Genomic DNA, 26,031 nt, shown 5'->3' with positions numbered 1-26,031 from the left:
TAGCTCTATTGGTACGGGCCTCTCCTACAGAGGTAAAGTTTGTGTAGTGCTGTTGTGAATTTATGTTTGTGGCAATAACTAATGGCAATTGAAGGTGCATGTTTATGTGATATGAAATCACTCTGTTGGTACATTAAACAGACATAATAGATATTCATTGCTCATTTTGGCCTAGTTTCACGTGTCATCGAGCCAGTGATGGAAACAAAAGAATACATATCCTCACCAAATTGCACTTGTCAATTGAGTAAATGAGAAAATCAGTCTCTTGCACATGGCCTCTATCGAGTGCCAGCATTGCAGGACACCCACCAGTCTGATCAAGCTTGTGAATTATAAAGAATATGGTGTGTTATCTGTGTAGACAGGAACATTGTGGAAGGAACACAGTTTTAACTGGATAAAATAGAGGTAAATGTGGCAGAGTGGTGATGGGGGAGTACTTGTGGGTTTGACATCACTCAGTATCCTGGCCTCTGCCTGCTCTAAGCTTTCACTTTCAGACCTCACAGATCTTACACCAGGGGTTCACAAAAAGGGCTTGCTTGATTTGGTGTGATTTGATGTGCTAATATTTTGAAATGTTACTGGGAGTCACATTCAAACAAGCCACATTTAAATTAATAGGGTACCCAGAGTTTTAGTCTTTTTCACTATCCTATTCATAGTTCAGCAATAAAAATGGCTAATCCATCTACCTCCGCTAAACAAATTAGTCTTGTGTCTCAAATCACATAGGCGTTCTAAAGTACTATGCTAGACTGTTAGTGAATACTAACACTGGCCTATTACATTTAGTGTTTGAATTTTAAAAATCTTCAAACCTAGTCTTCAACCTACCAAAATGTCTGTTTTGCGTGCCAGTCTTCTGGATATTCTGGATTAGTATATCTTTGAATGTAAGGTCAGCATTTTTTATTCGAGAAACAAGACACAATGACAATAATAACAACGACAGCAGAGAGATCTTGTGAGTGTGTTTAACATAATTTTGGTTCTGACATGACATCTAGCGAATCTCTCTTGGCTTTTAAATCTTCCATATGTACGCATGATGTGTGAACTGTGAGTGTGTGAACAATGCCATACAAAATCATGCATTAAGTATACACACTGGTTCCTCTGCTTCTTGTCAGGCTGTACCATGCTGTTGATTATTTTCCTAACACTTTCCACTAGACTGCTAAGTCAGTGCAAGGAATATTCTTTTACATTACATTTTACATTACACAGACACGTTACTGACGTAATAAAAATGTTCAAATGTTACAGCAGTCCTATATTACAAACTGGAATTTAAAAAATGTAGGGTGGTCAAGGCTTGGGGTTGCAGAAAATTCATAATGTCCATTTGGGTTATTTGCCCAAACAGTTTGGGAAACCCTGACTAACACTCTTAGTAACATGACTTATGAATTAGGCCACATGTTTGTGGAGCAAATATTATTTGCTTCAGACAAAACAGAGATTAGTATAGCCAGTGTTATAGATTTAACCAAGTACTGTGTCTGTATATTAACTAATCTAAAGCCAATACTGCTATATACTATTTTAAACATAGAGAAGGGTTACTTTGCAATTTGATGTCACATTGTGAACGGGAAAGGAACTGGCAGTTTAGAAGACTCCCCTAAGATGACAAGGTTATAATAAGGCTTCATTTTCACATATTTTTTAATTCTCTATAAGGCAATGATTCATGCTTTTCCTGTGGCTGAAAGCTCAGATGGTGTTGTGGTGTGCACTATACTCTACATTACCGTCTATTTAGTGAGCATGTATAAAGTCATTTGGAATTTGGCCCAGCTGTGAGGATTTTTAGCACATGAAGGCAAATGATTAGCCTATTTGGATCTCGGTTTGGCTAAGAAATGTAAAATGGATTTAAATATCAGTGACAGGAAAACATTACTGTGGGTGAATAAATAGAAAAAATCGGAACAGCAAGGCTTATGAGAAAACTATGGCAATTTATAAAAGCATTCACAGTGATGCCAAAAGACACATAAAACCCTTCCACTTTCTATAATGCCTTATTTAAAATCATAATCTACTACAGTGACAGAATTGTGCAGCCTGCAGTTGCACAGCAAAGTGTACGATAATGGTACTCGTAAAAATGAAGTGTGGTGCAGTGTGGATTGAGCAGACAGTTGTTAATTCAGTTGTGAATTCAGGGTTACTATCAGAAAGTAAGCTTACTTCATTTTGTGAAGCAAACTCCTCACTCAGATTATTGAAGTCAGTACCTCTCAGTACACCGTATTCCAGTGACATTAGAGTTAATGACTTTTTTTTTCCTCCTTTCTACACTCAAAACTCCTAGATGACATTTAGAACAGATCAAAATGGTCAAAATACCACATAAATAGCTTGTGGATTCCTGTGAGGACTGACATGATTGCATTGCATAAGATGACTGATTATCTGTAGTACCATACAGTTCAGGCCAAAAGTCTACAGAAGTCTAAGAAGTAATTTCAAAATAATTTTCATTTTAAAATAATAGCTACGACTTGTCAGTGACATGGATGCTGACAGTATTATTTGATTATTATCTATAATTTTATTTCTTTTGATCTATTCTATGGTGGTCTGGCTTTATAATATGTAATATGTATGTTCTATGTCTGGCATTGGGTGGGGGGGTTTGTTCTATTTGTTTGGTTGGTGTTGTATGTTTAATTTGAAAAATGCTAATAAAGAAACCATGAGAAAGAAAAAAAATAAAGGCTATGAGACAGATTTATTTCATGTTTCATAGCAGATTTTCAGTTGGTCAAACATTTTATTGATAATGAGACTTTATTGATCACATATACATATGTACAATGAAATTCTTTTCTTTGCATACCCCAGCATGTCAGGAAGCTGGGGTCAGAGCGGACCCTGCAGCAAAGAGGGTTAAGGGCCTTGCTCAAGGGCCCAACAGCGGCAGCTTTGCAGTACTGGGGCTTGAACCCCTGACTTTCCGATTGGGAACCCAGAGCCTTAACTGTCAAGGCACCACTGCCCCCATTTTGCTTAACTTGAATCAAACACCTGGGGTAGCCTTCTTACAACACTATGCTGGAATTTTTGCTCATACCTCCTGACAGAACTCGTGTAACTCAGTCAGGTTTCTGGACCTCCTTGCTTGGACATGCTTTTTCAGTTCACTCCACAGATTTTGGGATTCTGGTCACGGTTTTGTGATGGCTACTCCAAAATGGCCACTTTTTGTTACAACTTTGGAGGTATGCTTAGGATCATTTTCCTGCTGGAAGAACCAATCCTCCTTCCTCATGACTATTTTCTGAAGTAGCAGCAGTCCCTTTTCCAGCAAAATACCCCCTCAATATGATGTTGCCACCCCCATGCTTCACAGTTGGAATGTGTTCATGAGTTGCTTGGAAAATCCTATGGTATCAAGGGCAAAATTGCACTAGCTTTAAAGGTAGGCCCTTAAAGGTGCACTCCCAAATCATTCCTAATTATGACAACTGGCCAATCAGAAGCTTATAAAAGTCATTACATCAATTTCTGGAATCCTCCAGACTGTTTAAAGAGACAGTCAAATTGTTGTATGGAAACTTTTGAGCCACTTGAATTTTGATATAGTGAATTAAAGCCAAAATAAATGTGTCTCTAATGTTGTGAAAAACTTACTATTAAGAAGAAGAAGAATGATGGTGATGATGAGCATAGTGATTAAATTTTTTTTATTGTCTGGAAGGTGAAAAGTACTGATACAAATTTCAGTTTATATTCTCTACCCCAAATCCTTTCAATATAAAATATAAAATTCAATTAAAAAAAAATTATTAATGTTCTGAGTTTTTAATAAGTACAGTATCTCACAAAAGTGACTACACCCCTCACATTTTTGTAAATATTTGATTATATCTTTTCATGTGACAACACTGAAGAAATGACACTTTGCTACAATGTAAAGTAGTGAGTGTACAGCTTGTGTAACTGTGTAAATTTGCTGTCCCCTAAAAATAACTCAAAACACAGCCATTAGTGTCTAAACCGCTGGCAATAAAAGTGAGTACAAAAGTGTAAATATTTTGTGTGGCCACCATTATTTTCCAGCACTGCCTTAACCCTCTTGGGCATCCAGCACAGAGCTGGTGGATGTTAGAGACCTTGTGCTCCTCCACCTTCCATTTGAGGATGCCCCACAGATGCTCAATATGGTTTAGGTCTGGAGACATGCTTGGCCAGACCATCACCTTCACCCTCAGCTTCTTTTGCAAGGCAGTGGTCATCTTGGAGGTGTGTTTGGGGTCGTTATCATGCTGGAATACTGCATACTGATCATGCTCTGCTTCAGTATGTCACAGTACATGTTGGCATTCATGATTCTCTCAATGAACTGTAGCTCCCCAGTGCTGGCAGCACTCATGCAGCCCCAGACCATGACACTCCCACCACCATGCTTGACTGTAGGCAAGACACACTTGTCTTTGTACTCCTCACCTGGTTGCCGCCACACGCTTGACACCATCTGAACCAAATAAGTTTATCTTGGTCTCATCAGACCACAGGACATGATTCCAGTAATCCATGTCCTTAGTCTGCTTGTCTTCAGCAAACAGTTTGCAGGCTTTCTTGTGCATCATCTTTAGAAGAGGCTTCCTGCTGGGACGATAGCCATGCAGACCAATTTGATGCAGTGTGCAGCGTATGGTCTGAGCACTGACAGGCTGACCCCCCACCCCTTCAAACTCTGCAGCGATGCTGGCAGCACTCATACATCTATTTCCCAAACACAACCTCTGGACGCTGAACATGTGGTTGAACTTCTTTGGTTGACCATGGCAAGGCCTGTTCTGAGTTGAACCTGTCCTGTTAAACCACTGTATGGTCTTGGCCACTGTGCTGCAGCTCAGTGTCAGGGTCTTGGCAATCTTCTTATAGCCTAGGCCATCTTTATGTAGAGCAACAATTCTTTTTTTCAGATCCTCAGAGAGTTCTTTGCCATGAGGTGCCATGTTGAACTTCCAGTGATCAGTATGAGGGAGTGTGAGAGTGATGATACCAAATTTAACACACCTGCTCCCCATTCTAACCTGAGACCTTGTAACACTAACAACTCACATGACACCGGGGAGGGAAAATGGCTAATTGGGCCCAATTTGGACATTTCACTTAGGAGTGTACTCACTTTTATTGCCAGCGGTTTAGACATTAATGGCTGTGTGTTGAGTTATTTTGAGGGGACAGCAAATTTACACTGTTACACAAGCTGTACACTCACTACTTTACATTGTAGCAAAGTGTCATTTCTTCAGTGTTGTCACAAGAAACGATATAATCAAATATTTACAAAAATGTGAGGGGTGTACTCACTTTTGTGAGATACTGTATAAACTATAAACCTAGTGTTCAAATTCTCTATGTATGCTCACTACATAGTGTTCATAATTCATCATAATGTTGTTTTAGAACCTGCACATAATTCCTAATAAATCACAAAAAAGTCATGACAGAAAAGTTAATTGCCTATTGGCAGTTATTCACGTAAATGTAATATTTTACGTCACATTTCATACATAGTTTATACATAATTTTATATTTTAAAACTGACATTCATTTAATCCAAGCCCTTTACCTTACAGGAAATTTACAGGGTCATGTAGGAAAATGACAGGGATATTTGCCTGCAGGAAATGCATGTTTCCAGAGACTTTAGACAGCTAGATAAATATATCATATGTTTTAAAACAATTTTTAAAATGTAAATGTAAGTTAAGATAGTATTACATCATTGTATAATATTCAGACTATGAAATTTGTTCTTACTGTTATCTTCCTGTCAAAGATTCAACAAATTGCATCCTTCAAGTTATTATGTCCATTTTCATTTGGCCTGAAATCAAAATGTAGCTATCATAAGCGGTGTGTTTGGCTGTGCAACTGGGCCAATGCCGTTCATTTCAGTGGCTGCTCTTTCAAATGGTGCAGTCAACACCAAAGCAGTGTCCAACAAAATTGTGTGCGTGCGTGTGTGTATGTGTGTTCTGAAGCAATGCTTTGCTTCTGTTGCATTTACATTCATTTTTAAGGATTATTAGTAAACTTTTTTTGCATGGCAATCTCACGTGAAGAAAAAAGCAGACAAAGACAGTTGTTTAATGCAGAAGGAAGCTTCATTTGCTTTTTAAAAGTTAATATATATCCGGGAAACACAGGTAATGTGTGTCATCATTTTTCATACTTTCACTGTTTTAATGCAGATTATCCAGCTAGAAAAGATGGATGTAGATGATGAAATTTGACGAAATTTCCCGAGTGTTGCTTGTTTTGACATCTTTTTTTTCTTAATGTATGTTTATGCGACAAACGTGTAGAAAATATTATGACTTGCCTTGCCTTCAGGTAATTTGCAGTCAACTCCAGAATAATTGACACCTACCGTGACAATGAGCAAAAATGAATAACAGACGCAGTGAGTGATATTTTCAGTTTAAATGAAGTTTGTGTTTCTTAAGAAGTAGTGCTCGTGTTTCTCTTTAGCACACTAGTTTCGGACTTTGCACTTCCACAATTAATATTTGTGAGGTGGTGAGGTTCTTTAAAGTTTGTCAGAATTAGAGACAATCCTGAATCCAATTCTTCAGGAGTGTCAGCAACTCTACCATGTTTGTTTGACAGAAAACAATACTGAATTATTATAAAATAGTTATTATGGTTAATTATTTTGTTGGTTGTGTTTAAAGTTTTTAAATCATTATGTGTATCATGTTATTGACCAAAAAAATTTTTGTTATTAAAAGTGTGGCACAACATATATCTCCCGTTGAAGCACTGTTAAGACTTGCAAAGCTGGGAACAATATTTGGAATTAAGGATAGTAATTGTGCCACTTGCCATTCATGACATGCTTCTTCACTGCATACTGGGTAAGAAAAGTGTCAGAATCTCTTTCCTCTTTGTTAGATAATTTATTAGCTGATCAAGTATCTTCATTGCCATGTGTCTCAGAGGGCACTCAAGGGAGAATAAATACTCTGCGGCATGGTTCTTCCACCACCTTTTATGCAACAAAAGTATAAAAGCATTGTAAATAATAAATATAATATGGGAGAGTTTTGGTTTTTGACTAATACTGGCATTGTTGAAATGCTGAACTTGACAAATAAGTGATGGTGAAATATATCATTCATGGATTTGCATAAATTTACACGTCAAAATTGTGCATGCACAGCACATTGCTCATAAAATTAAAGTAGTGTTTTTCAATTCACATCCTGGAGTAGCATCGTGTTACACATTGTGTTGTTTTCCCCCTCTATCTCAACCAGTCCAACTTCATTTAAGGTTTGTTCATTAACTGATTGGTTGAACCAGATGAGTTGGGAGCAGGGAACACACCAAAATATGCCGGACAGTGGTACTCCAGAAGTTAAAGAAATAAAACTGATAATGATATACTTTCAGGAAAGAATAACGACCTCCTTGATGACATCATTGCATGATTTATCTCTGTTTATAAATGTATAGTTATATGTATATTCATGCATACACGTATATGCACAAGTCCTCATTGATGCTTACTGTTGTATCATGCCTACAAGATGTTGTTTTGCAGCAGCTTTAAGTAAATTAATCTATGCTTAGTCCTTTATTAACTGAATCTGTAAACTGGATTCCTTGTACCCTGTTCACTTTGCAGTTATTAATATGACGAGTCACACAGCCTTTCCACAGCTCATAGCTGTGAGTTCAGCTTTAGGATTGCTCAGTGAGAAGAAACATGACATTGGAGTGTTCATGGAGTTTGTTCAGAGGAGGCTTAGAGCATGTAAATCCATATTTTTTACATGCTTACCCTGACTTAAAGCATCATAAAACTTGAACGAAAGAAGATCTTCTGGAGAATTACGCAACGGCATAATTTGACAATTTACCTTCAAACACTGTCTCACTAAGCCTGTACTGTCTCGGGATTATGTTGGTTTGAGTTGAGTGTGTGTGTGTGTGTGTGTGTTAGCAAGATTTGTAGAGCTAAGAACTGGATCACCTGAGATACAGAGTATAAGGAGAATATAAGATCCCACAACAGCTGACTTGAGATGGCCTTAGCATTCCAAATAACCCCTCTATATCTCTCTCTTTCCCTCACAACACACCCCATTTACATGCAACCATTTCAGTCACATTTGCGACTGAAAAGTACTTTGTGCGACTGTGAAAAAATATTTAGGCACACCGGTTCAAATGACCTGTTTGAAGTTGGAATACAATACAATCGGAATAAAAACTACAAATCCAAAATGCAACTTTCACACTGCTTCTCATCACCTCAGTCAACCAAACAAGTGTGCAAATACTGCAAAGAAGCCATTATGATGACAAGTAACACTGACATCATCTGCTTCTCTCAACTTGCCGATCTCACAAACCGTGATCTTTTATTGATCACACAAAATGACCTGAACCTGCGACTGTGACCTGCTCATGTAGACACAGCGGTGTCAGGTGCAAGTAAATTAATAATAGTACTAATGCTACTAACACTTACTGGGTGTAATTCAAGCTTCTTTATTAAATAATTCCTCACCAATCATATCAAGAGTAGCAACTGTTCAGTCTGCAATCATACGCTGCCACGCTCCCTTCACTCTATTCACTAACTCTTGTCTTTACACAGACAGCGCATTCACTTCATTTATGCTCACAGTTGCCAGATATCACTAGAAAAGTAAACTCCAGTTTTCATGTTTTGATTTAATCCCCCAAATAATGTCTAGGTTACAGTAACCCTGTTCCCTAGGGGCTTGGCTGGATGAAATGGCAGCCACGTAGACACTGATTGTAGAATGAGCCAACCCTGCTCAGAAACATCCTTGTAAGAACTCCAGGACTGTAGCTATTGCGCAGTTCACTGGGTCTAGCTGATGTTCCTCACTCCACGAGGCAAAAGTCGCCACTTGAGCTCATACATTTTCTTTGTGGATGGTGCTCTAGTGTTCAGCATCAGTTGTGAGACAAGAATCTATGAGCTGGTGCCCCACAGGGGCCAGAGGGTAATAAATCAGCCCTCCGGCCTTAGACAGTAGATCCCTGTAGATGGGAACTCCCAAGGAGTGATGTCTAGCAGGGATATTATCTCTGAGAATCATATTCGAGCTGGCCAATAAGGTGTTACTAGCAGCAGACGTAGACGGTCTTGGCGAACTCTGACTAGAACTTGTGGGAGCAGAGCGATCAGGGGAAAAGCATACAGATTTTACCTAAGCCATATGTGCATCATGGCATCCAGCCCCAGTGGTGTCGGAGGAGTGAAGGCGAACGACAGTGGGCAGTGTGTTGTCTCCTTAGAGGCAAACTCATCTACTTCTGCTTGGCCAAACCTTCACCATACGGACTCCACAACTTGAGGATTATTAGCACTTTTTCTCTAATATGGATGATTTTTGTGTTAGTCTACTTTTAATTAGGACTCTTTATTCTTTAAGATATTTAAAAAATCAATAATTTTTGCTTGTTTATTTATTAATTAACCAACAGTATTTGTCATTGCTATTATTTTATTTCAATTAACAGTGACCATGAGAAGAAAGCTTACATTTAACTGTTTACGATAGACCTCCTGATTAAAGCTTAAACAAAAAAGAGTGGTATCTGGATCGGTATCAGTCGATCAAGATGACAAGAAATCGGTATCGGCTGTAAAAATCCTGATCGTAGCATCCCTAATGAACACCATTAAACTAAAACACTTTGCATCTGGCGGGTAAAAGAACTTCAGATATATACACTATACACAGAGCAGTTCGAGAATTGACTCCAGCCCAGAACCATGACAGTGGAACATGGCTAATAGTGTAGCTTTAAATATATTTAAGAGGCGCAGACTTCAAAGACTTAACATTCAGGTTTTTTGTATTTGTTTACAAGGTAGAAAAAGTTAATGGTTGTTGTTTTTTGCATACAGCCTGTAAAATTAACTGAAAATATTAAATTTAGTTTATCAGAGAGTAAATTAATTTGTCATGTCTCACACTATGTTCCTAAATTCTGTCATAATTGACAAGCTCAAGTTTTCTCATGCCTACTTGTGCATTATATTGTGGCACGTTAACATTATCCTCTCTAAAAAAAAAAAAAAAAAACTAAATTTCAACCGCTCCTAAATTTTTGACCGTTTTCCCAAACTTTTGTAATTAGGAACTTTTGTAATTTATATTATATATATATATATATATATATATATATATATATATATATATATATATATATATATATTTAATTGTAGAATAGATCGTGGCAAGTTATAGTAAACACCATTCTAAATTTTAAAATCTGCTGGTATTCAAGAGCACTGCAGACTCTTAAAAAGATGGGAAACTCGGTGAACTATTACCCTCTGAATAAGCACAGTCACTGATGCATATAATAGACTACCTATCTTATCCTAGTGCTGACAAATCTTTTTACTAATTGAAAAGCAGGCAATCTGGGACTGCATTGTAGGTTGTTAGGTAGTTTAGTTGTTTAAGCCATGGCCTCAGTAGAAGTGTATTATGTGGCTGAGAAAACCCGTCATGGTCCAGAGTGCTTGTTTGTGTTGTATGGGCCTCAGCCAGACACTCCTCAATGTTCTTTCACTCCACCCCATCTCAATCTGAAATCAACAAGCACCCAGCACAGCCAGATAATTCCCCTGTGAGCAAAACAAACAAACAAACAAAAAAGTACTACAGCTTAATGACACAGTAAAACCAAATATATGTTGTTAAATGCAATCTGTATAAAGCTTTGAATTGTAAGAATGGTCTGCTTTACAAAACCAATCAGGTACATTTTTTCCATTGCAAAGAAAAAAAGACAGTGACTGCGCTTTAGAAAATTCACATAATTCAGTATGATTCAGAATTTTGCATGTTTATAGTGTTATAACTTGGCTTTGAAGCAGTTGAATGGCCTAGCTTAAAATTCTAATGATGCTAACAATGCTAATAACTGAGTTTAAAGACAGTACAAAAAGGACAGCAACATTTCTCAGGAATCAACATTAGATGAATTTTGTGCATTCATAGTCGTTTCAAGCAGTTGAATGGCTGAGTGTGCTTGAAAGTGATGTCATGAAAGTCCTTGGGGGGATGTCAGTAAGAAAACATGGTGGAATCAATGTATGCAACATCTGTACTTGACGGTAAATTTGTTGAAATTGAATGCTTACTCACCTCAGAAGCTGATTTCAGTTATTATGTGTTTGGTATGTGCAGCAAGTTATTGTCAGGCTTTTTTATTTACAATAAAACAAGCTAATTACCTGCACAAAATACGATAGCATTGTACAATTACGATATAATATGTAATGATAAAGTTTACAGTGGCTTCATAAATTGATTAAATACATAAAAAGCACAACACACTGGATGGGCCTTCTTTTATTCCTTTTCTAGCCCTTGTGCGTCATTTTAAAAAAGTTACACATAGGTCCATAGAGGACAAAAATATCCATGTCCAAAAACTGTCATAAAAATATTATATATTAATATTTGTTCCACTTTCACTGACATATTTTTTTTTTTTATCGGCATCAGTTCAGATCATAATTACCAAACATTCATTCATTTGCAGAATTTGAACCCTTTAAACACCATTTTCTTTTTTACATAATGCCACAGATGTTTGTTTATGAAAAATAGTAATTATTTTCCATATACTAAATGCTAAGCAGAATTTCTTTTCAATTTGATGTGTCAATGATTAAGAACAACATTAATTTTGATGCATTCATATTTTTATGCAGTGTCAGATTAATAAATAAATAAATAAATAAATAAATAAATAAATAAATAAAATACCACTCAGTTCCATAAAGGACAAAAATGTCCATGTCAAAAAACTGCCATAGAAATATTACATATTAATGTTTTGACTTTGATTTTTTACCAACATCAGCTCTGATAATAACTACCAAGCATTCATTCATTTGCAGAATTTGAACCATTTAAATGCCAGTTTCCTTACATAATGCAAAAATCTTTCAAGCTCAGTAACCTTCTTTGACTTATATACATGGGGTGGGATTTGTGATTTCCAGTACAATGTAATTTCTTTCTTTCAAACTGTTCACGCACATAAAAGTTTCATTACACACATACAAACCACAAATCAGATATTCATACAAACACACCCATACTATTATAGCTGCAACATTTATTCAGTTGGTCTGCAGTGCTCTATAATACAGCAGAATCAGAAAACAGGAAAAGCATGTACAGGTGCATCTAAAAAAAATTAGAATAGCATGGAAAAGTTAATTTTTATTTTGTAATTTAATTAAAAAACTGGAACTTTCTTATATTCTAGATTCAATGCACATAAAGTGAAATATTTCAAGCCTTTTTGTTTGTTTAAATCTTGACGATTACAGCTTACAGCTCATGGAAATCAAAAATCCAGTATTTCAAAATATTTGAATAAAGAATTTATAGTACAGGAATGTCGACCTTCTGAAAAATATGTTAATTTACCCACTCAATACTTGGTCGGGGCTCCTTTTGCATGAATTACTGCATCAGTGTGGCGTGGCATGGAGGCAATCAGCCTGTGGCATTGCTGAGGTGTTATAGAAGCCCAGGTTGCTTTGATAGCGGCCTTCAGCTCATCTGTATTGTCGGATCTGGTGTCTCTAATAGATTCTCTATGGGGTTCAGGTCAGGAGAGTTGTTTGGCCAATCAAGCACAGTAACACCATGGTCAGCAAACCAGTTAATAGTAGTTTTGGCATTGTGGGCAGGTGCCAAGTCCTGCTGGAAAAGGAAATCAGCATCTCCATAAAGCTTGCCAGCAGATGTTGTTCTGATGTTGTCTCGGGTTCAGGAGTGGCTTGACATAGGAATGTGACACTGCAGCATTTCCTCATGTATAAATTCTTTATTCTAATATTTTACAGATACTGGATTTTTAATTTCCATGAGCTGTAAGCCGTAATCATCAAAGTTAAAATAAAAAAAGGCTTGAAATATTTCACTTTATGTGTAATGAACCTATAGTATATGAAAGTTCCTCTTTTTAAATTAAATTACGAACAAAAAATTACTTTTCCGCAATATTCTAATTCTAATTTTTTTAGATGCACCTGTATTTTCCCCCGAGGCTAAACCTGAGAAAATAGTACACATTTCAGAATTTAAAAAAAAAAAAATCAATATTTTTAAATCTTGTCAACAAAATAAAAGCCTATTAACACAGAATGCATGATTTTATGCCTAAACGTCACAGGGATTAAACATTGCAGTTTGAATAGGTTTCAGTGGGGACATTTTTGTCCTTAAGGTCCTGAGTGTAACTATTTTGTGTACCTAGTTTAAAATACATTTATGAAAGCAAATGAGTGTGAAATATTAACATTCCACTAAAAATGCACACCTTTTACAAAATTTGTGCTGTTTGCATTGACACATGCAAAATGAAAAACAAAATTTAAAAAGGCAAAAATGTCCATAAGGACACACAAGGGCTAGAAGTAGAGTTTAAAAACCTTGCTGTATTTTTTTTTAGTTAATTAAGAGACGGTACACCGCCATCTTACTTCGACCAAAGTGACTTGAACGCACCTGATGTCATAATAAGACTTCCCAATTCTTAAATACGAACTTCCCAGAAGGACTTGAATGCACAGTTATTCAACTCCACCTACTTAACTGGTAGAGACATAATCGTGACAAAACTTTGACAAATATTAGCAAATTTTGACTAATGTAGCTTTAAGGGTTTGGTTCTGTACTGTTCTGGTGTCTCTTCAGTTGGTTGCTGCCATGCCTTACAAGCTAATTTCTTAGAATACATATAATATGTGGAGGTAGCAATGTGTTAAGCATCACGTGTAGTGTAATATGAGACTATTTTCTATTTCATTGTTTTCTCAAATTCGTCATTTTTTAATGAAAGATAACTGACTTTTTTGAGACTTTTTGGCGTTGTAGTTTGTATGTTATCCATATTAGTTAATTTGGCAGCTTTATTATTAATATTATTAGTTACTATTAATTTACTATTACTATTATTTTATACTATTACTATTCTATTGTTAGTACTATATTATTATACTATATGGTTATATATAATGCTTTTCTGGCATATTTCATCCCTGATATTTTTTTCTGATATTATATTGTTTTTGCAGGTCAGGCATTTCTCAGGTCAAACCAACCTACTGGATGCTGGAAATCTCACGCGCCTCCAGAAGCTGAAGATGAAGTTATTATGGAAACCGTTTTTGCTGCTATCAGTCATGGAGTGTCTTACAGGTACATGTTCAGTGTTACTTTTGGGAAATTTGTGCTGTGTCTGTGTCAACTTGGCAATAAAAGATAAACTGTAACAATAGTAAGTCATGGGCAAGGGGGAAATTCGTACTTGTATACTGTATATGGAAAGGCCCTATAGGCTTTGTTCTGTGATGCAGATGATTGATCTGAAACTCCTATCGGGATTGACTCCTAAACAATAAAACTCTTTGATATAGCACAGTATGTCAAACTTCAAATGTTTTCTGTTTGCTCAGTTTAAGTTGATATTGGGATTTTCTTGCTTTAACCTTATGCACCGCAATGCCAGAATGTTCTAAATAGGTTAGCGTGAATGAAATAGCAATGAAACTTGAACAAATGATGAACTGAAAACATTTAGCAGGGAATTATTATATATATATATATATATATATATATATATATATATATATATATATATATATATATATATATAGTGTGTGTGTGTGTTTATTTATTTATTTATTTATTTATTAGAATGCTCTATCTAGAATATAACATAATTGGCCACACTATGCACAGTAAAAAAAAAAAAAAAATGCTTGACATGTTTCACAGAAAACTTGCGACTGAGATAATTTTTTAAATGCCTAAAACTGAAATGCCAAGGTATTACTGCTTTCACTTTTCAGTAGCAGTTTAATTACATTCTTGCTCCTGTTTTTGTTTTCTTGAAAACTGGCCTTACAGCACTTATCTTTTTCAGTCTAATAGCTAAAGATATCATTTTTAGCTGTTTAAATGAGTTTGCTTTTGCTTTTCAATCTTTCATTAGTGATGTTGCCTGTGTCCACACACACACACATACACACACATTAGACAGTATTCAGTATAAATGTCCTTATAATAGTCTAATCATTTTAATGATTGTAATGTAATGAATGTAAGTGGTAAAATGTGTTCGACAACTCACTCCTGGGCGGCCGCTCTGCTGTTTAACATTAAAATGGGACACTATTCTAACAAGAAGTATGAGAGTATTAGGCAGCCAACACAACAAAAGCAAAACTATACATTTAATAAATTCATTTGTAAGCTTTAGAGCAGACCTGGAACTGTCTAGCATTTATCCAGCTACCTATGCTATGTAGAGTAGCAAAAATTTTACTCAAGTACAAGTAAAACTACTTATCAAAATAATAACTCAAGTAACAGTAAAAGTAATAATGTTAATAATTAATTGAGTAAGAGTAATAAAGTATCCAATGAGAAGACTCAAGTAGCAAGTTGCTAGTTACTTCGGATCTGATTAAAATGAAGGGAAAATCCTGAATCTCAGACTAAATGGAGATCTGTAAGTCACACCTCTCCTTGAAAGTCTTTCTGTTCTGTTCATACTACATAAAACATGGGTTCAAGATGAAGCAGCATATCCCAGTCCTGTGATGGGTACAATAACACAGAACTTGTCATTTTCAACACAAAATTTCACACATCCCAAAAAACAAAGATTTTCCCAGCAGTTGACTGTCTTACCATGTTAACAACACAAAATGGTCAGCATCTGCTTTAAAACAAGTCAACAGAGAAGAAAAGAACAGACTATGGAACAGAACAGTGGTCAGTCACGTAATTGCAGGGAGGCCATAGGAAAGTTTTAAAAATGTTTAAATTATATATATATATACATATATACAGTATCTCACAAAACTGAGTACACCCCTCACATTTTTGTAAATATTTGATTATAACTTTTCATGTGACAGCACTGAAGAAATGACACTTTACTACAATGTAAAGTAGTGAGTGTACAGCTTGTATAACAGTGTAAATTTGCTGTCACCTCAAAATAACTCAACACACAGCAATTAATGTCTAAACCGCTGGCAACAAAAGTGAGTACACCCCTAAGTGAAAATGTCCAAATTGGGCCCAAACTGTCAATATTTTGTGTGTCCACCATTATTTTCAAACACTGCCTTAACCCTCTTGGGCATGGAGTTCACCAGATCTTCACAGATTGCCACTGGAGTCCTCTTCCACTACTCCATTACAACATCACAGAGCTGGTGGTTATTAGAGACCTTGTGTTCCTCCACCTTCCGTTTGAGGATGCCCCACAGATGCTCAATAGGGTTTAGGTCAGGAGACATGCTTGGCCAGTCCATCACCTTCACCCTCAGCTTCTTTTGCAAGGCAGTGGTCATCTTGGAGGTGTGTTTGGGGTCGTTATCATGCTGGAATACTGCATACTTATCATGCTCTGCTTCAGTATGTCACAGTACATGTTGGCATTTATGGTTCCCTCAATGAATAGACGTATGAGTGCTGCCAGCATTACTGCAGAGGTTGAAGGGGTGGGGGGTCAGCCTGTCAGTGCTCAGACCATATGCCGCACACTGCATCAAATTGGTCTGCATGGCTGTTGTCCCAGAAGGAAACCTCTTCTAAAGCTGATGCAAAGGAAAGCCTGCAAACAGTTTGCTGAAGACAAGCAGACTAAGGACATGGATTATGAGACCAAGATAAACTTATTTGGTTCAGATGGTGTCAAGCATGTTTGGTGGCAACCAGGTGAGGAGTACAAAGACAAGTGTGTCTTGCCTACAGTCAAGAATGGTGGTGGGAGTGTCATGGTCTGTGGCTGCATGAGTGCTGCCGGCACTGGGGAGCTACAGTTCATTGAGGGAAACATGAATGCCAACATGTACTGTGACATACTGAAGCAGAGCATGATCAGTATGCATTATTCCAGCATGATAATGACCCCAAACACACCTCCAAGACAACCACTAAAGAAGCTGAGGGTGAAGGTGATGGACTGGCCAAGCATTTCTTCAGAACTAAACCCTATTGAGCATCTGTGGGGCATCCTCAAACAGAAGTTGGAGGAGCACAAGGTCTCTAACATTCACCAGCTCCGTGATGTCGTCATGGAGGAGTGGAAGAGGACTCCAGTGGCAACCTGTGAAGCTCTGGTGAACTCCATGCCCAAGAGGGTTAAGGCAGTGCTGGACAATAATGGTGGCCACAAAAAAATATTGACACTTTGGGCCCAATTTGGACATTTTCACTTAGGGGTGTACTCACTTTTGTTGCCAGCAGTTTAGACAGTAATGGCTGTGTGTTGAGTTATTTTGAGGGGACAGCAAATTTACACTGTTATACAACCTGTACACTCACTACCTTACATTGTAGAAAAGTGTCATTTCTTCAGTGTTGTCAAATGAAAAGTTATAATCAAATATTTACAAAAATGTGAGGGGTGTACTCACTTTTGTGAGACACTGTATATATATTGTTAAATGTATCAAAAATTATTCAAATGAGATGTTTTAAAAATTAATCAATTTGGTTATTTGCAAATATCACGTTAGCTGAGCTAATGATCATTGCATTGATGGATAAAATAAACAAAGGAAAAATTAGAGAGCCAAATTAAATGTCACACCAACAATTAAATGTAAAAAATAAAATCTTGAAATGTTTTGATTAAATTTTAATGTTAGTATTAATGTTAAATATTAATATAATAAAGCAACATATATAGAAATGACTGTTAAATATATAGACTATAATTGTTGTGGAGTGAGGGGGTCCTTGTGGATTGTTCAAAATATGCTAGGGGTACAGAGCTCACAAAAGGTTGAGAACCATTGGTTTACTGTATGAATTTTAGAAAGGTAATATTGTCTCAAAGGGAACACAGTTTTTTACTCACCTGAAAGTTTGCCACCCCCCGCCCCCCCATCCAATTAATCAATAAATCAAAAATGTAAAAAATCAATTATGAAAATAATCGTTAGTTGTAGCCCTAATTTATTCATTAACATTTAACATTAATGGAGGAACGCCACCAAATATTTTTATTATGAACATTTATGTGATTAAAAATTAGCTTGACTAAGAGTAAAAGTATGGCCAGTTAAACCTAATCTTAAAAGTTGGGTTTTTTTTTCTCAAAAAGTTACTCAAGTAAATGTAACGAAGTAAATGTAGTGCATTACTACCCACCTCTGAGAATATAGATCTATACCAGATATAAACACCAATAGATGAGCCTGACAAGAACTTTTTATCTGCGTATTATAAGATGTTTTGAATTGTTAAGTCAGTTTTCCCACATTAACACAGACAATGTTAATGGGCATAACATTAAAACTGTAGACAGGCATTTGTGGCATTGCTGCTGGCCAAAAATAGTGATACACATCTGTTATGACCACCATAAGTATTTTTGTAATCTGGCCCCTGCATATTTGATTAATCACAAATCTTAATACACTGTTGAGCACCACTGTGACTTTCTGCTTGGGTGGAGCCCACAAAACCTGAGGCAAGTAGAGTACAGTGGTGGCTGTTTGGATGAATTATGCTGAGATTTAATATAGTGAAAAAAACAGAGACTCAAAAGGAGATGTGGAGAGCTGGTACCACCTTTGTCAGACCTTGTTATTCAGACTTATCCTACTATGCACATTTAGCAAAAATGTGTTGTCATGGTTTGAATTGTTCTGTACATAACAAATAAAATGGATCTTGTGTTTGGGAAGCTTAAATTTGCTTACAAATTACAGTTGTTCTCTGCAGTACATTTATGCAATGTATGTGTAATATATTTACTTTTTAATTTTTTTATTTACAATGTACACAGGACACAAGTAAAAATTGTACTAAATATTACGTAGTAAAGGGTAACATTATTGGTTTTCTCTCCTCCCTTAGATTGTTTGGATTATAAATCATTCCATGGGCCAAAATGGCGGATGGAGCCCAGTGATTTAATGGTGCCTGCTGGTTTACCGGAAGAAGAGGCCACACTAACCTGTGATGCCAAAGGCTTCCCTTCTCCTCAGTACAGGTACAGAGGTGCTTTTCCTTTTACTCTGCATTGCACTGCAACTTTTTACACTCTTTGTGCCACATCTTAATACATAAAGCTTTAGTCAACTTTATAAAAATGGGACTTTGTGGTTAAGTTCATAATGTTGCCAAAAAAAAAAATCCACTGCAGCAGTTTAGCTTAATAAGTTCTTACTTCAATAGTACTTTTGTGTGCTCTAATCTTGTGTCAGGTAGAATTATCTTTAGTCTATTGGATGTGCTAAAAAGATGCAGCTCTTAAAAGATGTAATTTGTGCTCTGGTACATTACTACTTTGTGGAGTTGCTGAATGAATTATGGATCTGAGACGGTTTGTTTGAGACTTCACCTCAAACCAAGTGAAGTGTTTAGCATAAATCTAAGCATGAAATAATTAACATTCTCTGACAAATACTGATTCTTGAGCAGTAGAAATTAATGAACTAATGAATGCGCTAAAGTTCATTATCCCACTAGTGTCCTAGCATTTTACTAAACTCAGAGTCCAATATGTATCTTTTATGTAACAGGTTATTTTGTATTTGTGTTTGTGTTATGCTACTTTGAAAGGTACTAGGAAATTTGCTAGCTATGAACTAAATATAAACAAAATAACCTCTGCCATGGCTTTTTTTTTTTTTTAAATATTGTTTGACCCTTCTTTTGAATGATACCTGTATGTGGACAGCTGACCATTAAACCTACACATGATTCTTCCACAAAATTGTTGCCGGAAATTTGGATGCACACATTATGTAAATGGTGTAATAAATTATGTATGGTGTATGTTGTAGCATTACAATTTCCCTTTACTTGGTCTAAGAGGCCAAAACCTGCTCCAGCATGACAGTGCCTTTTTGCAAAAGCAAAGTTCATGAAGACATTGTTTTCCAAGGTTAAAGTAGGAGAACTCGAGTTTCATGTACAGACCCCTAACCTCAACCCCAGTGAACACCTTTGGGATAAACTGTAATTTGACCGACTACACCCCAGGCCTCCTCACCCAATATCAGTGTCTGACCTCACTAATGCTCTTGTGGCTGAATGAGCACAAATTCCTACACCATTCTCCAAAATCTAACAGTAAACCTTCCCAGAAGAGTTGAGATTATTATAACAGCAAAGGAAGGACTAAATCTGGAATGAGATGTTAAAAAATCACGTTTGTGTTATGGTCAGTTGTCCACAAACCTTTGGCTATATAGTGTATAGTATATTGATATGTTACTTTTGAAATGCATTTTAATATTCAATTCAATTCACTTTATTTAATTTAATTACAACACATTTTGTTCCAAAGTGCTGTATAGATTCAGCAAATAAAACAACAAATTCACTAAAGAACAATCAATGATAAAATTCAGGACAATAGCCTCTATTAAATGCTAAAAAAAAAAAAAAAAAAAAAAAAAAAGAAGAAGAAGTGCGTTTTAAGAGCTGATTTAAAACTATACAAGGAAGGAGCCGATCTAATGTGTAATGGGAGGCGCCACAACCGCAAAAGCTCTATCTCCCTTAGATTTACATTTAGAGCCGGGAACAACTAACAGAAGAAGATTAGACGATCTCAACTGTCTCACTGGTGAGTAGGCAGACAATAGGAGCAAGCCCAACCGATTCCTTATAGACAAGCAACAGAATTTTAAAATCTAAACAAAACTTCACTGGCAGCCAGTGATGAGAGGCAAGAACAGGTGTGATGTGCTCCTTCTTTTTGGTCCCCGTTAAAAATCTGGCAGTAGCATTTTGCACCAGCTGTAACCGACGAAGAGACAGTTGCGGGAGACCGACATAAAGTGCACTGCAATAGTCAAGCCTTGATATGATAAGGGGTGAATCACAGTCTTCTTGACAAGAAGGACTTCAATTTAGTGATAGCTCTGAGATGGAAAAAGCTGCCCCTAAGCACATCACTGATTTGCTTTTCAAATAATAAACAGGTGTCAAACACGACTCCGAGGTTCTTTACATGAGACTGCACTTTAAATGATAGGGAACCCAACTGAGCTTGAATAGCTGAAGCGGAGCTATGAGAGCCTAGTATCAACAATTCACTTTTGGATTCATTGAGCTGCAAAAAGTTACTCGCCATCCAGATTTTAAGTTATTCAAAGCAGTCCAACAAACCAGTAACGGCACCATTACTATCTGAGTTTATGGGAATATAAAATTGAGTCTCATAGGCATAGCGATATTATTTTTCTGAAAAATTGAGCTCAAAGGAAGCATATAGAGAGCAAATAGCAGAGGAGAGAGAAAAGACCCCTGAGGAACCCCATATTGTAAAGAATTGTTCCCTAAACGTACCACAAAGCTCCTGTCGCTCAAATAGTAAGCAAGCCACTGCAAATCCACACCCTGGACGCCAAACCAGTTGTGTAACCATTCTAAGAGAAGTCTATGTTCAATGGTATCGAATGCTGCGCTTAGGTCTAATAGCACCAAAATGGCACAAGATCCAGCATCGAGAGAGGAGAATGTCATTTGTCACCTTCAGAAGGGCAGATTCGGTTTAATGTCTTTTTCTAAAGACAGACTGATCACTGTCTACAAGGTTAAATGAATTAAGATAAGTATGCAGTTGATGATAAAAAATTTTCTCCAACAGTTTACATAAAAAAGGGAGATTGGTCTGTAGTCGGCTTATGAGGCAGGGTCCAAATCAGACTTTTTAAGTAGTGGTTTAACAATTACATGTTTAAAATATACTGGGACTACCCTGTTTGAAAGTGAATTATTCAGAATTGTTGTCACGTCCAAAGCCACCATATCAAACACCTCTTTGCAGAAGCGAGCAGGCAACACATCCGATTTACAACTTGAACATTTCATCTTAGCGACGATTTCCTTCCTGGGATGTAGACACAGGATGAAAACAATCAAAGCACCCAGATGGCTTGCTGCAAACTATAGTGGACAAGTTTGAAGACTGAATAGATGTCTTGATGTTATGTATTTTCTGGGTGAAAAATTTAAGGAAATTTTGACAAACTTCAGTCGAAGGCTCAAAATGCACCATCAACGTAGGATGTAGGACTGCATTCACTGCAAATAGATTACAGAGATAATTAGATTTTGCTGCTTTCATAGCTTTTTGATCGTTAGTGAGGTGGTCTCTAAGTATCTCAAATGAAATCTGGAGTTTATCTTTGTTCCACTTTCGTTCGCCTTTCCTGCATCCTTTCCTCAGTAAATCATTAGTATCATTGCACCACGTTTGGAAATAGGACTTGTTTTTAACTCTCTTTGTCTTCAATGGGGCAACTAAATCTAGAGAAGTTGAGCATGCTCGATTGAATGCTTCAACCATCCCATCAATGTCCAGGATGGGTAAGATAAGCTCTGTGAAGTTAACACTGTAAAACTCACCAAATTTTTCAGCTGTAGTTGAACATATAGACCAAGATATATGTGAATACTCATCAGTTATGGTAATAGATGAAGAACAGACAATTGATCATATTGTGTTACCAGAGCCACTAAGAACTCAGAAAATTGTTTAATAACGTTAGCATTATATTTTGGTGGTCTTTAAAGCAGAGCACACAAGATAGGCTCTGCTAGATCAGCCAGAAATACCTGAGCCTCAAAGCTCAAAAACTGGTCTGTGGGAAGAATTTTGCACTTGATTATTATTGAACACAGAGGTCACAACACCTCCGTGTCCCGAAGTCCTGGGCGAGCTAAAAAAGAGTAGTTTGAAGGAGAGAGTTCGTCAAGAGAAACAATGTGCCGAGACAAGTTTCAGTCATTAATAGGCAGTCGAGTCCTTGTGAATAAAAAAATTCAAAACAAATGATTTGTTTGATATTGACCTCGCGTTCAATAAGGCCATCTTAATAGTCAGAGGACACAGGTGATGAAGAACAGTAGTTCAGAGTGAAGATACTCACGTTTGACACCACGCTTTCTACATCCCGAACGAAGCGAGAAGAAGAAGACCAATGTACCGGAATATGGGACGAACCCTCGGTGATAGAGGTTTTTGATTACCTTCATAGCAGTGTGATCTACAATGAATGTAGCAAGGACGTCAGGCAATCCCCAAGGTGGTGCACTGATTATAAACTCCAGCCAAGAGCCGATATGAAGACTTTAGGCGATATAGTCCAGTATGGAGTAGTGGAAGCCCATAACAGCCAAGTAATTCGCATTTTGGCCCAAGTCCAACCAATCCAAGGCCAGCAGATAAAATGCTGAAGTCCTTAGAAATATCCAGAGTCCAGGCGGATCCCCTAGACACAGACCGTCTTATCCGATCCTTCAGCTTGACACTCGCTGGATGTGAGCACGGGGGGAGCAAGTAAACATCATCAGAATCGGTGGATGAGAGAATGTCAGGTCAGTCACCTGTCTACTGGCAGCTTCACTCCATATTTTGTTCAGTTTTGAAGAAGTTTTTGGCCTTGTAACTTCAAATACAACTCATTTCCATCCATGTGAGCATTGCCCAGCAAGAGAATCAGCGAATCCACAAAATGAAAACAATCTCAAACTAAAAATACAATTATATTAAACGGTAAGACTAATCATGAAGAAAGCTCATTAAATTCACCTTAAAATTCCAAAAAATCCTGGGGAGCAGCAACGTGTGAACGACCCAATCACATTCAGTCTCATGTTCAAAAGTAATTATCATACAGCTGTCATCAATGAAATTATTTTGATTAATTCCAAATAAAGACCAGCTGTTGCTCTAGGATTTTCTTGACATCTTCTTGCTTTCATCTGAATTCTGAAGCCATGGTCAAAAGGTATCAATCAGGAGAGGGGTATAAATGAATTTCCAAAACATTACCAAGAACAGGGCATCCCTCCAAAATGTACAAAAGGACAAGACAAAAACTCACCAGGGAGGCTGCCAAGAGACATAAGGCAACATTAAAGGAGCTACGGCCATATCTAACCAATACTGATTACTCTCTGCATGTGACAACAATCCATCATATTCTTCACATGTCTGGGCTATGGGGTAGCGTAGCTAGACAGAAGATCTTTCTAACAAATCTATGCCCTAATAAATCACCCCAAACCATGTGGCAAAATGTGTTATGGCCTGATGAGACCAATTCCAAAAGGAATAATTATTTCATTATTCCAAAAGGTATGTCTGGGGCAAAAAAAAAAGCACCACTAAAAGAGCACCATGTCCACGGTGAAGCATGGTGGCAGCTTTTTCTTCAGCCAGAACTGGGGCTTTTATCAAGGTGGAGGGAATCATAAAGCTGCAAATACCATTCGATTTTAGTGCCCAACCTTCATAATGAATAGGAATTTCACCTTTCGGCATGACAATGACCCAAAGCATACATACAATTCAACAAAGGAATGGCTTAACCGAAATTACCTAGCCAGAGCCCAGACCTGAATCCAACAAAAAATCTGTGGGGTGACCTGAAGCAGGCTGTACTTACCAAAAAAGACTGAGTTGTGTAATAAGATCAAAGGGTTCTTCAACAAAGTATTAGTTGAGGGGTATGCACACTTATGCAACTAGGTTATTGTACCCCCCCCCCCCCCCCCCCCCTTCCATTCAAAAAGTTTCTGAATGCTGTTCAGTTTATTTGTATATTGTGCAATGACACATTAAATGTGGGGAAAGATCTGACATGATTTATCTTAGTTTAATTCTTTTACTTCACAAAAACCTGAAATTTTAACAGAGGTGTGTACACTTTTTTATATCCACTGTATCATGTATCTAAAAGCTGAAATATCAGTCAAAAAGTATTTTTTAAAGGTTAGAGTAGATTTTGGGAATACAAGAAGGTAGAACATTCTTTGGTTTTGTGCAGTAAAAAAACAAGTAAGACCAATAGTTTTATTGATATTTTTCTTTTGACTCTTCTTTTCTCTTGTGTTTGTTTCACAACAATACTTTCTATTTCTTTTATTTTTGAAACATTTATTCCCATATTATATTATTAAATGCTAAAAAATATTATAACTCTGTTATAGTATCCAAACAGGCATAATTTACTATGTGTTTACAGTACTTGATTTGAAATTGAAAGGCAAATCTGAATATTATTTTAGTATGATATGGAGTGTGTGACAAAACTGACAAAAGTAAACTATATATAGCCACAATCCCAAGGAGTTCCAGTTGTATATATTGTGCAGCTATTAATTTATACCTTACGCATTGCCCTCATAGAAGACACCATTCAGGATTTGAAAGGACATCACGATTTATTTAGCACTGTCACATATATCAAGCATGATGAGTGCATTTTGAAGCAGTGACATTTGTTTTCTCCATCCTGTCACACATCAAGGACACCTGTGATGTCTTTGATGTGGTAGGAAAACTAGAGCCCTTTAGATTTCAGAGTTGAAACTGTTCCTGTCCTGAAACCTAGATAACCAGGAGCAAACATTCCTGTAAATTGTGTTCGTTTTGTTCTGAGAATTAAGTGATGCTGTCAGGTTGGTACAAAACATAATAAACATGATCAGGAAAAAAAAACACATTAAAAAACACATATTAATTCCCTAATATCTGGATAATGTATTGAATAAAATATCACGAAATCACTGGGTTGTTATTTAAAGGCAAAGAAAATTATTTTTACCATTCCTCATTCGGAACTTGGAGAACAGTCTGTCAAATCATGGTATGTAACCTATAATTAGGAATTAAATAGTTTTGTAAAAAAAATAAAAAAATAAAAATAAAAAAACCAGCATTAAATGTAGCATTAAGGCTGCCATTATCACACACAAAACTTGTTTTTACCCACAAAATGGCTGCTGTATAGAAAAGCATGAATGCATGAAATTTGGATTACTGTAGGGGGAAAAAAATATTAGTTCATGTGGTATTTGTAGATGCCCAGCCCATGTAGTGAATCAAACAAATCTAAACTGGCAGCTCACTGTCAGAGAATCAGGAAAGTGAGTGATAATCCCCATTATATATTCTCATTATTCAGCCACACACTGAAAA

General features: G+C 36.8%; 1 protein-coding gene across 2 annotated transcripts in view; it reads left to right on the top strand.

Annotated features, from left to right (window-relative positions):
• Positions 1-26,031, top strand: part of cntn3a.2 (contactin 3a, tandem duplicate 2) — a 91,427-nt gene that overhangs the window by 8,526 nt on the left and 56,870 nt on the right. For both annotated transcript variants that reach the window (XM_053686477.1, XM_017486434.3), the window contains exons 2-3: positions 14,135-14,258; positions 18,945-19,080. In XM_053686477.1, coding sequence (XP_053542452.1) covers positions 14,204-14,258; positions 18,945-19,080 — 191 coding nt within the window. In that variant the 5' untranslated portion in view covers positions 14,135-14,203. The remainder of the gene's footprint in view (positions 1-14,134; positions 14,259-18,944; positions 19,081-26,031) is intronic.

This window comes from Ictalurus punctatus, chromosome 15 (genome assembly GCF_001660625.3).
Source record: "Ictalurus punctatus breed USDA103 chromosome 15, Coco_2.0, whole genome shotgun sequence".
NCBI lineage: Eukaryota > Metazoa > Chordata > Actinopteri > Siluriformes > Ictaluridae > Ictalurus > Ictalurus punctatus.
The sequence above is the reverse complement of the archived record's forward strand: the minus strand, read 5'-3'. Positions and strand labels throughout refer to the sequence as shown.